General features: G+C 41.5%; 1 protein-coding gene across 1 annotated transcript in view; it reads right to left on the bottom strand.

The window, feature by feature from the left end:
- Positions 1-599: 599 nt before the first annotated feature.
- The window catches only part of ank2a (ankyrin 2a, neuronal), a 75,900-nt gene continuing 62,387 nt past the window's right edge, over positions 600-14,112 (bottom strand). Inside the window, exons 46-50 of the mRNA XM_047342100.1 lie at positions 4,274-4,357; positions 3,985-4,149; positions 3,669-3,842; positions 3,358-3,449; positions 600-2,596 (exon numbers count right to left, since the gene is read on the bottom strand). Coding sequence (XP_047198056.1) covers positions 2,380-2,596; positions 3,358-3,449; positions 3,669-3,842; positions 3,985-4,149; positions 4,274-4,357 — 732 coding nt within the window. The 3' untranslated portion in view covers positions 600-2,379. The remainder of the gene's footprint in view (positions 2,597-3,357; positions 3,450-3,668; positions 3,843-3,984; positions 4,150-4,273; positions 4,358-14,112) is intronic.

Here is a 14,112-nt window from a genome sequence, read left to right as displayed (position 1 = left end):
TCTCGTTTGATTATTTTCTGATTTACTGGTGACACCTTGTGGACAGTGTGTGACCTAGGACGGGCTTATCCCGAAGCACAAAAGTATGCTTTTACTCCCCCCTGCTGGTACAGAGAGGTTCAGTCCTAAATAATTCCCTTGAGGATGTCTCTTACCCAAACCACTGTTGAACAGACAGTTTTGACATTTAAGACCTCATCGTATCACATTAGCTCCTATGCCATCGCCTGACTTGTTGAAGGTTTGTGGTTGCAACCAGGTAACGTGTGGACATTTACACATTGTTACATATATAAAAGCAGGTCATTTAAAGGGTTGGACACAACTCATCCAACATGTAGAAGACAGGTCTGTGCATGGATGACATGTCTACTGTCAACTGACATGTCAACTGCTTCTTTCTTCGGTCTGAGACACATTTCTTGGTAAGCGACTGATCTGAGTCTTGTTATGGGTAATGCTATACACATACTGTGTGTTTTATGTTTGTAAAAAGTTTTGCCAGAGTAGTTATGTGCAGTGCACAGTCAGCATATGTTTTTTAGCAAAGGAAAAGATAATTGTAGCCTACACAGATAAATCCACCAAACACACCACAATACATTTGTAGACTTTTATTCTCTATCAGCCATAGACACTGCAGCCGTTTTGTTTTTGTCTTTTTGAATTTTGATACAGTAATACATGCCCTTATAGATATTTATATGCATTGTATATGTCTATAACTGTCATCATCACAGAAAAGGGATGCTGATTCTTCAAATTAAAAGCATACCTGTCACAGTGAACTTCCACTAGTTTGCATTTTACATGTTTCTAAATCACAAAGTAAACAGTGATAGTGAAATAAATACATTACATGTAGATACATACAGTAGCGATACTCAGAGCTGTGAATAATGATAGATTTAAGCTCTCAACCTGCCTCATTACGTGTAAGTCTGCGGTATCATCATCTGTCGGAGACTATCCCTGTGGCTACGATATACTGCACCTCATATCCTGTGCACAAAAAGCAAGGAGGTGTCTCCTCCCGACATTCAGGAGTGCAAATGCGGTTTGTGGAAAATAAACTTTTTTTTTTTTTTCTTTGCTGAAACTAGCAAAACCCGTTTACTCACACTCATTCTCACATACACACGCATACACAAACACACACGCGCGCACACAACTGCCTAACGCCTGGTCCAACACTTTCTAGTTCAAAAGATAAAATCAAACATAAAAGCAGAAACACATTAGTGCATGTGTTGTATCAGACTCTAAAACCACTTTCTTATTTACCTGCGGCAAATTCTGTGGTACCTCCCTGTAAAAAGAAGCTTCTAATTGGCTGTCAAACTATAAGATTAAACTATATTAACTCGTAAGCTTAAAAAATAAACTCAAATAATATTTAACTCAACACATGCATGGACAAACTCAAAAAATACAGGAGCTACGGTACGTCCTCACTCACACTTTCACCAGCAAAACGATATGAGTCAAGATCCAATCCCCACCCTGTCAAAAAAAAAAATGAATTACACATAGTAACACAGAAAATAAGACACACACAGAAGGAAGAGAGAAGCAGAAAGGGCCATCCATAGAATTACAAGCAGTCAAAGCTAGGATCATAATGACAGATGTTGATGAGTCATGCCTGCTCTACTTCACATGAGTGATTATTAATTCCTAGGCTACAGATGTCGGTAATGTCTAGATTATAGATAATATATAATTCCCAAAGACAGATTACACATAGCCGACACAAAACACAGCAGCAGCAGCAGCAGCAGCAGTTAAATTCAGTGTTGATACCACCTGACTCAAAGGTACAGCTAGTAAAGTGAGTGAAATATATATATTTTTTTCAGTTAGGAATATCTGAGAAACTCTGGTTGTGAGAGGCAGTGCTGTGTGAAATATCGTCTTTCAGTCCGAGCACCGAGAGCAGTAGCAGTATTTAGCAGGAAAAGTGTTCTTCACCTTCGTGAGTTAGTAGATGTGAGATATATTTGACCGTTTTCGTTTTTTTTTTTTTGTTGCTCTACCACAGAATCAAAACAATAATTTCAGAGACAATTCTAACGAGGAAAGTAAAATAAATCGGGGGGAAAAAAAACATAAAGGATTTCTTTGGTCACAAAAAGGCGAAAAACAACATCAGAACATGAAAGAAAAATCATGAATAACGTGACACCAGCCAGGGAAGAAAACTGAATCAGGATCAGGACGTCTTCTTCCAGGACTTCAGTGGGAAGACTGTGGTAGCTTTGAGGTGCCAATGGTGCACACTGGGATTACAGTTGGCTAATGCATAGGATTAAGGGGGGTGGTGCTTTAGCATTGACACAGCCAGGAAGTCATGGGGAAGGGGGAGTATTACACATTCCTCTATTCTTCCTCCTCCTCCTCCTCCTCTTCATCGTCATCAGTGTCCTCCTCGTCTTCGTCGTGGAAATGATGAAAGAGCTGGTGGAGATGCTGCTGGAGCTCGCATAGTTTGGACCCTTTCCTGGGATTGTCCACTTGCTCGAGCAGGACCTGTTTGCGCCGCCCAGCTCTCTTCACCACCGTCCGTCTGAGGGTGCGACCTTTACGCATGTGAGCCCTAAAGATGGAGGAAAGAGGGAGTGGGAACAAACAGATGAAGACACTTCAACCACAACAGAAGTGCACCTGTACTTATCTGGAAAGGCACAGGCATTTCTTAAGTTGTAAGATATTTTATGAGAGAGAAACACAACACCCACAATTTATATTATGCTTTGTTAATCCAGCATGCAGTTCAGGTCCAACTCCAGAAATCAAAAAATTATGTTAAAAACACTTCAAAAGAGGCATTGGACGAAGTGTATTTTCTGCACTGTGGTACATTCACAGGAACTACATATAACTGCCATCAAGTGAAAACGAGAACAAATTAAAAATCCTAAACATAAAGCGTATTAGATGTTGCATAAGCATGAACTATCAAAGCAACTCTGGGGCTCCTGAGCATAGATTTTCCATGTTTCTGGACAACTACCGGAGGGATGAACCCAATCTTTGAAAACATATTTGCTCATTGGTTCTGATGATGGTGGAGGGCGCTATCTGACATGTTGCTCCATAAGTGTTCAGCTGGGAGGAGATCTGATGACTGGCCAACAGCATATGGTTTACACAATAATTTTTTAAAGGTATTTTTGATTATTTCACCTGTGGATTCAAGCTGCAAAATTGTTCCACGAAAGAGTGAGATAACAATATTTTGGTAGGTTAGTACTATATTCATTCAGTATTAGTAGATTGAATATTAGAAAACCTCAAAAAACCACAGCAAAGAAGTCACACACACAACCAAAGAGGTGCGCTCCAGCACTCACACACCTCCTGACCACAGTTCCATCTTCTTTGACAGTCTCTCTCTCTACCACATGAGGGAGCTCTGTTCTGCTTAAACCACTTATATAGCCTAGTGCCTGGTGGCATTAAAGGGAGAAAACAGTCATCACTTCATTTGAAATGATTTAGATGTGAAAACAAAAAACAAAGATTTGGTTCCTTCCCTGAAATGATTTTTGCACAAGCACTGTAGGTGATACACGACTAATAAAACCTCTATTACATACAGCATATCAGCGAGGCTTGTAAATTCTGCAAAGTCTAGGTTATAGAATAATGATGTCGAGGTTACAAACCTGTTGGAAGTCATCTTGGGCCGTGGGGAGGTCAGATGCCAAAGATGGATCACCCTGGTGCGTCATTGTCCTTTCACCCTCCACCACCTTTGTTCTTTCCCCGAGACTGACCTTGCAACCCTCGGTTGACTCCTGCCTTGATGCCGAGAAACCCTCAAATTCAGCAAAGGTTACCTAGGTCAGAGGAAAAAGGTTATTTGTTATTTAATTGTCAGATGTTTTCTACTCCTGATATAAATGGTTTGTCTCATATTTTCTGTTAAAAGAGATTTTGATGACTATGACAAAGAACACACATAATATACAGGACACACACCTCTGTATGTTCTCCTTCACTCTTCAGTACCGTCCGCTTCACAACTTTTGAGTAACCATCTCCCTCTGCTACACTGATGGACGCCTGCGGAGATCCTTCCAACGTCACCTCTTCACGCTCCACGCCATCGGCAGAAATACATTTGCGGATAATTTTGCGGGTTACCTGAGGAAGACCACATGAAAAGGTAATTGTCTGTGTATTTACAGGCAAACCAGTGTTGTCTGAGTTGCACCTAAGAGCCTTTGGTATTGCTGCACAATCACAAATTTGCTTTATTAGGCTTTACCTTTTTGACAACAAGGTGCCCATGTTCGTCCTTGTACTGCTCCTCTGTCACTGACTGAGTGGGCAGGTCAGGCATTTCATCAGCCTGTGAGGAAAACATGATAAACAACAATCAGCAATGCTACCTCGGATCAGTGTAATGTTAACCTGTTTAATTCTCCACTTCAAAAATACAAAGCCAACGCATGTTACAGAAGAAACAGGACACAAAACTTGCATATTAGGATGTAACTCAGTGAGAAAACAGGGACTTTTGGGGATACAGGAGACAAACTTGCATTCTCGGGGAGAAAAAAGTCGTCAAATAAAACAACTGCAGCATAAAACAGGTCCAGCCATGTATGCAAATCAAGTGGTGTCTTTCAAATCCTAAATCTTCACACACATATTTTCTTTCCCCATTTTGAAAGGATGTTAGACAGTGAATTCCTGAACTTGACAATAAAGACCTTGCTTGGTTAAAGTTGCACTCTGGATGCCACGCTGTCCATGCTCATTGAAAACACCACCAGTCATGCTAAGTCGGATACCTGTATGAAAACTCTTCTTCGCACTACTCTGGTGGTCAAAAATTCATCGTCTGAACTTTCGGACATTGATCCGAGCTGTGCAGTGACCTCCTGACCAAGCAACACAAACCCGTTAACATTTAATGAATGACAATGTACGATTGCTATGTCTTCAGCAAAGTGGGCAGGAAGCAGACTGATATGGTGCACTTTCCATAGGGTTTGAGAATCTTACGATGACTTTTAATGTCTTACATTGGAAAGTACAACATGGCAGTCTGTAGCTTGGCAAAATATTTGCAAAACACACCATGCTTTTACTTAAGCAAAGAATGAATGCGATTATTGCTGTAGCTTAGGTTATTACTGTAAGTGATTAAGTGATAAAGCTGGTTACAAGAAGCAGAGTGACATGCTGAGTAAGCACAGGTTAAATCTGAAAAATAAAAAGGGTTATAGGGAGTTTTAGGTCCAATCCATGTGGCCAGAGGGGTAGCAGTCATTTCTCTTTTCAGCAAATATTATATTTGTATAAGCTCAGCTCCGGGGAAAAGCTTGCAGGCTGGGACGGTTTACCAAATTACGTCTTACCCTTGTCAGAGATTTATCAGTATCATCATATGCCCCAATTTCACAGACAGGGGGCGGTCGTGGAACCTCACATAGGGTGAATTCGTCATCGGATGCTTCTGAATAGTGTATTAATTCTTCACTCTCTTCGTGTACACTATGAAGAGGCTCATGGACAAAAGGAGCATCCTCATAATCTTCACTTCCAGAGGATAAAAGCACTCCTCGATTCACCTTTTCTATCACTCTGGAATGGCTGACGAAATCCAGAGGTAGCCCTTCACTGGACTTAGTTCTTGACTCAGGTTCATCGGGCTCGGTCTCTGAGAAATCCGACGTAGCTTGTTTGCACTCAAAGAATGGCTCCGGGTCATAGTATTCAAAGGTAGAGCTGTCTGCACCACCTTGCACAACGTCTGCATATCTGGGAGGCACGCAGGTATTGAAGGTTGCAGGAGAAGTGGTCTCTGAGTATAGAGGTGTAATGATATATTCCTCATCAGTACTCGATGAAGTCGTCTCTTGTTTAGGCTCCACTGAAGTGGGTTGAGAGGCAAAACATTCATAGTCTACTGCTGATTCTTCGAAATACTGTCCACTGATCCTTGGACTATCCTCTTCTGAAGATGTCTCTACGTTCCTTGAAGAGGGGCATGGGATCGATTCCTCAAAGCTAAAATGTCTTGCACACGTAACTGTCTCAGGTGTCAAATCAGAAAGAGACCGAGAGGAAAAGTCTTCAGTCTGAACAGCTTCCACAGAGGTCACCCCCCATGAATATGGAAGTTGATACATACTCTGTGTTGATGCTTCTTCGGTCACATCCCATGAGAAATTATATGGTGTAGTTGATTCATGCTGTTCTTTTCCGTGAATAATCTCAGTTGTAGAATATTGCTCAACTAGAACAGCCAGATTGTTTTCAGGTATGTCAGAAAGACAAGCTATTCTGGGCAAAGACACTGATGAAAATGTCTCCGAAGAATTTTCACCATCTTTGTTGGACTCGAATATGTCCAAAGGAAAACTTGATGGTTCTGTTGCTTCACTTTGGGGAGATTCTGGGATTGAATGGGACTCAGTAGGGGATGCAGGACTGTCTGTATCTCTAGCTAAACTTGATGGTACACTTGTCTCAGAGGTATTTGTTTGATCGGGAGCAGTTGGGACTAATTCAGGTTCATCTTGAGTGGATGTCTGGAAATGTGCTGTCTCTTTGACATTTGTGTGATTACTGTCATTTGTGAGCTGCATAACAGAAATCCCTCTAACGGTATCATCATCATCATCTGTAGGACATGCAGGATCTTCAGGTGAAAGATCTTCAAAACTCTCAACGCTGGATTCTGACAGAAGTGGAGTAAACTTCAATTTCATCTCCTCCAGATCTGAGAGTAGCTGATCAAGCTGAGGGGACCCAGACCCTGGTGGTGTTGGAGTGGATTCTGAGGACATGATGATTTTATCATGTGTACTGTCTTGGGCTATTAGACAGAGTGAGTCTGGGGTCACTGAGCTTGGTTCAGCCAAGCCACAGTCTTCACTTTGTGTGGGGAAAGACATCTGTTCATCTTTTTCCTGTGGTGAGCTACTTAGATCAGTCAATGTAATTTCAGATTTCATTTCACATAGGTCAAATGTATTTGGAATATGCAATTCTAGTTTTTGAGTGGGAAGTGTGTCTGAATCATTTGCCAAGGGTGGCATCTCGGTTGGAAAGACCTGACTCTGTCCTACATCAACATTTTTTTCTTGTTCTGAAAGATCGGTCTTGAAAGAAGCTGTTGATACCTGCAAGAAATGATACAATGGAGTGGGGACAAATATAAACAAATATGATTTGGTGATTTTGGTGATATAATGTGAAATGATTAAAATGAAACATGCACTTGTCAAGGACAAGTTCTGGTTTTAGATGTAGAATTTCCTCATTGTGTCTCAATGAGGGAATTCACTTGTAGCCCACTGCCCACACATAATTTAATATGCATTCATGACTGATTAAGATGATAGAACATTTAAATTTTTTTTTAAAGATTAATGATAATACTGTCACATGTTGGGAGATTTGCACTGAGGGCATCAGTGGCAACGCAATATCATTTTATAATGATTAAAGCAGAATACAAATGAATTAGGTGGAAATCGGGATTTTGGCATCACAGGAAAGTGGACAAGCCTTATTTTACAATTCTTTCAAATAAATGGTTGCTGTCCTGTTATAATGCAAGAGCAAGAAGCACTGCATTTCCCATAAAATCTTTCAAGTTTTGTCACTGTCATACACTATTATTGTCTGTTCTGCTGCATCCTGTCCCTTATAAAGAAAAGTGAATAATTCTGTTATTAGAGTCGATTTTCTGATTTCTTCAGTAAAATTGTTCAAAAAATGGATGACCATATCTTTTGTCAAAAAAATAAAAAATAAAAAACATCACAAAAATATTATCAACACAAACAACCATTGGTGTTGTGTCTCCTGCCAAAAAATGCATCGGACAGTAAAACCCAACAGTCGGAGACATTGTCTAGCTACAGACATGCAAAACATTACAGGCACCTATGGAGTAATATGTGTGTGATCAGGTTATAGGTTTGTTGTAACAGTGGGAGCCTGTGTGTTACAAACAAGAAAGGAAACATAACAGACAGCGCATGCCTCTAGCTGCAGATCTAAATGGGACCGTATAACTTATTGCAATTATAGTAGATGTATGGCACATAGAGAAAATGTAATCAAGGCATTGAAATCCCCCGTTGCTTGGAGCAGTGCTCTAAAGGCATCACGAAGAACACTGGTTAACTGGCTATCTGCGCAGCATATGAGAACATTCCATAGCCGGGCAAGAAGCTTGCTTTATTTAAGATTGGGTCACTGAAGTTTCCATTAGTTGTGCTTCACTGAAAGATCATCCATTTTACTCTAATGTATACATGCCACAGCAAGACAGTGAAGCCTCTATTAATAAAAGGTTTAAGAAAGTTCTACATTCACACTATAAGTATCGCCATATTCATTACTTTTGAAAGCCACACCAATCAGTGCTGAGCAAGACCTTGTGCTGTCTTACCGACACCAGGGAACTTTTGCTCTCGTCCTCGCTCGTGGATTTTTCTTTGCATGTTCTTGGAAATCAAATCTTGGGTGGGTTGTTACCTTAAATTGTGATTCAGGGTCTGTCCATTTAAGTGTTCTTCGTTTCACTGATTCTCTCTTAACATGGGTGTGTTCATTGAAATCCTCCTCAAGCCAGACAGCATGATGAAATCCAGATTTTTGCTGTACAGATGGAATGTGACTCAACTCAAAACTAAAATGGCAAATTTGTGAGTTGACCTGATCTAATCTAAGTTGTTTGTTGTCCGGGGAGGTGACCTGATAAAAAAAGACTGGTCATCTGTGTTTTAAGAGGGAAGTATGGGTCCTGTCTCAGCTTCTGCAGAGTGGGATAGTGAGGAATCCTGCAATATGTCTGGTGTGATGCTTTCAAAATGACATGGTTTGGCCGGGCTATGTGGATCCCCCATGCTGACTTCTAAAACTTCAAATTAGTTTTGATCACAAGCCTGTTCCGACAAATTATCCGCTGCTTCTTCAGAATAATTCTTCTCATCACAGGGATATTTCTCTTCATAGACTGGATCCCCTTCGTGTTCCATTGAAGTCCCTGAGAGTGGCTTAGATGTAATCTTATTGTCTTCAGAAACAGTGGCATCAGGGTCACTTTGCCTACATGTTGTTGTTGACCTTATGTGTAAAAGGCTTTGACATGCTGGAGAAACCGAACCTGAAATTGCATCGTCTCTTTTGTCTTCTGATGTGATATGTGTAAGCCTTGAAATGTTGTCTGCAATTGTGGTGGCAAAAATGTCAGGATGTGTTGGTGGTGTAACATTGACAAAACATGAATGTTTTTCTAGGGAAGATTTGATTAAACATATTTCACCACAAGAACATTTTCCCTTATACAAAGGATCATGTAAATGTGACATTAAGTTGTTGAATAAAGGCTTGTGTCCAACTCGGCATTCTTTAATTAATGGCTTGGAGTCTAATGACATGGATTCACAGAGAACAAGTTTGCTTTGGTTGAGGTTTCTCTCTGACATGTGTACTGATGAAGAGAGTTCAGCAGAAAATGTGATCCCAGGACACAAACTATTCTGTTCCACTGAAGCTACAGATTCTGGTGAGGATGCTCTAAAATCAGATAACCAGTTCGGCAAGAGTGAAAAGTCAAAATCAGAAGACACAGACTCTGGGGACAACGCCCTGCTGATAAATAACTCATCAATTTCAAAGTCTGATGAACTGATCAGGTGACCTTGGTCTGGTCTCACAAACAGGGTTTCCAGACCCAAACCAGTATCATCCCAGTCTGCGTACTTGAATCTGGTGTATACGATCAGGCTCTCAACAGTTCTCATCATAACTGAAATAAGGAGATCTGAACTGAGGAACAGGTGAGTCAGGAGAGAGGGGCCTCAGTTCAATTTGAGATACCACTGACTCAGGAGATTGTGGTCTTAACTCACAATACAATGGTCTATGGAGAACTCTTCATCTGACGTTAATGAGGGAAGGTAAACCGGTCTCACTGCTGATGATTTGATGTTGCACAAATCATGAGCTTGGCTTTCTTGTGTATTGCCCCGCACAATGTCTGCATATGTAAGAGGTCTTCCAAAAGACAGTGGCAGAGAGTGGTGTCACGGCTGTGTTTGTGATACTGGGTTCACTTCTAAAGTCATCGGGAACCGGGAATCTGGCTCTGCTTGTCGTCAAACAATTCGTCAAGACAGAACGGAGTACCACGATCTGACAATGTTGGAAAGAGGGACCCTGGTTTGTCTTCAGTGTACTCTAAGTAATACTTACAATGTTGATTATTTATTTGTAAATTGAATCCCCTGAGACGAACAATGCTCTTCAGTTGAAGCTATGATTCTGGGAGTGAGGATGTTTCAAAATCTGATAACCAGTTCAGTAAGAGTGAAAAAGTCAAAAATCAGAAGACACTGACTCTGGGGACAAAGCCCTGCTGATAAATAACTCATCAATTTCAAAGTCTGATAAAACTGACTGTGGTGAGTCTGGTCGGGTCTCGTCAAACAGGGTTTCAGACCCAAACCAGAATCATCCCAGTCTGAAAGTACTGAATCTGGTGTATACGACCTTGCCTAAAAGGTTCCACATCATGACTGGGAAATAAGGAAATCTGGAATGAGGAACAGGCGGTCAGGAGAGAGGGGGCCTAAGTTCACTCTTGAGATACCACTGACTCAGGAGATTGTGGCTCCAACTCAATACAATGGTCTATGTAGAACTCTTCATCTGACGTTAATGAGGGAAGGTTAATGGGTCTCACCTCGGATAATTTGATGTTGCACAAATCATGAGCTTGGCTTTCTTGTGTATTGCCGCGCACAATGTCTGCATATGTAAGAGGTCTTCCAAAAGACAGTGGCAGAGAGGAAGTCACGGCTGTGTTTGTGATACTGGGTTCACTCTCTAAAGTCAACGAATCTGGGGAATCTGCTCTGTTGTCGTCAAACAATTCGTCAAGACAGAACGTGGAGTACTCAACATCTGACAATGTTGGAAAGAGGGGACCTAGTTTATTCTACAGAGTACTCTAAGTAATAGTTACAATGTTGATTATTTATTTGTGCAAATTTTAAACCTCGGAGACAAACAATGCTCTTTTCAAGTAGTTGAAGCTACAGATTCTGTGAGGGGATGCTCTAAAATCTGACAACCAGTCTCGGCAAGAGTGAAAAGTTTCAAAATCAGAAGACACAGACTCTGGGGACAAAGCCCTGCTGGGCAATAACTCATCAATTTCAAAGTCTGATAAAACTGATCAGGTGAGACTCTGGTCGGGTTCATCAAACAGGGCTTCAGACCCAAACCAGTATCATCCAGTCTGAAAGTACTGAATCTGGTGTATGTACGACCTGTGCCTAAAGGTTCAACATCATGACTGGAAATAAGGAAATCTGAACTGAGGAACAGGCGAGTCAGAGAGAGGGGCTCTAAGTTCACTTTGAGATACTCACTGACTCAGGAGATTGTGGTCTTAACTCATCAATGAATGGTCTATGAGAATCATCTGACGCGCTAATGAGGGAAGGTTAATGGTCTCACCGGATAATTTGATGTTGCACAAATCATGAGCTTGGCTTTCTTGTGTATTGCCGCGCACAATGTCTGCATATGTAAGAGGTCTTCCAGCAGACAGTGGCAGAGAGGAAGTGACGGCTGTGTTTGTGATACTGGGTTCACTCTCTAAAGTCATTGAATCTGGGAAACCTGCTCTGTTGTCGTCAAACAATTCGTCAAGACAGAACGTGGAGTACTCAACATCTGACAATGTTGAAAGAGGGGACCCTGGTTTGTCTTCAGAGTACTCTAAGTAATAGTTACAATGTTGATTATTTATTTGTGCAAATTTAAGCCTCGGAGAGTAAACAATGCCTTTCAGTTGAAGCTACAGATTCTGGTGAGGATGTCCAAGTCTGGATAACCAGTTCGGCAAGAGGAAAAGTCAAAAATCAGAAGAGACAGACTCTGGGGACAACACCTGCCAAGCAATAACCATCAATTCCCAAAGTTCGATAAAACTGATTCAGGTGACTTGGTCTGGTCTCACAAACAGGGTTTCCAGACCCAAACCAGTATCATCCCAGTCTGAAAGTACTGAATCTGGTGTATACGACCTGTGCCTAAAAGGTTCCACATCATGACTGAAATATGAAGATCTGAACTGAGGAACAGGCGAGTCAGGAGAGAGGGGCCTAAGTTCACTTTGAGATACCACTGACTCAGGAGATTGTGGTCTTAACTCGTCTATGAAATGGTCTATGGAGAAGAAAGGTAACTCCTCGTCTGGTGACATAGAGGGAAGGTAAAAAGACCTTAAGTCAAATGTATTGATGCTGCATAAAGCTTGGATTTCTTCTTTGTAGCCCCCTACAACATCTTCATATGTAAGAGGTCTTCCAGCAGACAGTGGCAGAGAGGAAGTCACAGCTGTGTTTGTGATACTGTGTCTAATCTCTAAAGTCAATCTAATCTGGGGAACCTGCTCTGTTGTTTCCGCCAAACAATTCGTCAAGATGCAGAGAACGTGGAGTACTCAACATCTGACAATGTTGGAAAGAGGGGAATTCTGGTTTGTCTTTCAGTGTACTTGGGCAATAGTTGGCAATGTTGATTATTCACAGAAAATTTAATCCCCTGAGACAAACAATGCTCTTCAGTTGAAGCTACAGATTCTGGTGAGGATGCTCTAAAATCTGATAACCAGTTCGGCAAGAGTGAAAAGTCAAAATCAGAAGACACAGACTCTGGGGACAAAGCCCTGCTGCTAAATAACTCATCAATTTCAAAGTCTGATAAAACTTGACTGTGGTGACTTGGTCGGGTCTCATCAAACAGGGTTCTCAGACCCAAACCAGTATCATCCCAGTCTGAAAGTACTGAATCTGTGTACATGACTCCAGCTAAAAGGTTCCACATCATGACTGGAACAAGGAAATCTGAACTGAGGAACAGGCGTGTCAGAGAGGAGAGGCCTCAGTTCACTTTGAGATACAACTGACTCAGGAGATTGTGGTCTTAACTCATCAATGCAATGGTCTATGTAGAACTCTTCATCTTGACGTTGAGGGAAGGTTCATGGGTCTCACTCGATAATTTGATGTTGTACAAATCATGAGCTTGGCTTTCTTCTTGTATTGCCGTGCACAATGTCTGCATATGTGGGTGAGGTCTTCCAAAAGACAGTGGCAGAGAGGAGAAGTCACGGGCTGTGTTTGTGATACTGGGTTCACTCTAAAGTCAATCTATCTGGGGAATCTGCTCTGTTGTCACAAACAATTCGTCAAGACAGAACGGAGTAATTTCCACATCTGACAATGTTGAAAGAGGGGACCCTGGTTTGTCTTCAGAGTACTTCTAAGTAATAGTTACAATGTTGATTATTTATTTGTGCAAATTTAAGCCTCTGGAGACAAACAATGCTCTTTCAAAGAAGCTACAGATTCGGTGAGGATGCTCTAAAATCTGATAACCAGTTCGGCAAGAGTGAAAAGTCAAAATCAGAAGACATAGACTCTGGGGACAAAGCTCCTGCTGCTAAATAACTCATCAATTTCAAAGTCTGATAAACCGATCGTGGTGACTCTGGTCGGGTCTCATCAAACAGGGCTTCAGACCCAAACCAGTATCAGTCCCAGTCTGAAAGTACTGGAATCTGGCATACGACTATGCCTAAAAGGTTCCACATCATGACTGAAATAAGGAAATCTGGAACTGAGGAACAGGCGCAGTCAGGAGAGAGGGGGCTCAAGTTCACTTTGGAGATACCACTGACTCAGGAGATTGTGGTCTTAACTCGGCTCATGAAAACGGTCTATGGAGAAGAAAGGTAACTCCTCGTCTGGTGACATAGAGGGAAGGTAAAAAGACCTTAAGTCAAATGTATTGATGCTGCATAAAGCTTGGATTTCTTCTTTGTAGCCCCCTACAACATCTTCATATGTAAGAGGTCTTCCAGCAGACAGTGGCAGAGAGGAAGTCACAGCTGTGTTTGTGATACTGTGTTCAATCTCTAAAGTCAACGAATCTGGGGAACCTGCTCTGTTGTCGTCAAACAATTCGTCAAGACAGAACGTGGAGTACTCAACATCTGACAATGTTGAAAGAGGGGACCCTGTCTCTTGTAGTACTCTAAGTAATAGGTTACAATGTTGATTA

Source organism: Hippoglossus stenolepis, chromosome 2, assembly GCF_022539355.2.
Source record: "Hippoglossus stenolepis isolate QCI-W04-F060 chromosome 2, HSTE1.2, whole genome shotgun sequence".
Classification (NCBI taxonomy): domain Eukaryota; kingdom Metazoa; phylum Chordata; class Actinopteri; order Pleuronectiformes; family Pleuronectidae; genus Hippoglossus; species Hippoglossus stenolepis.
Note: the sequence above shows the minus strand (reverse complement) of the source record. Positions and strands in the feature narration are given on the sequence as shown.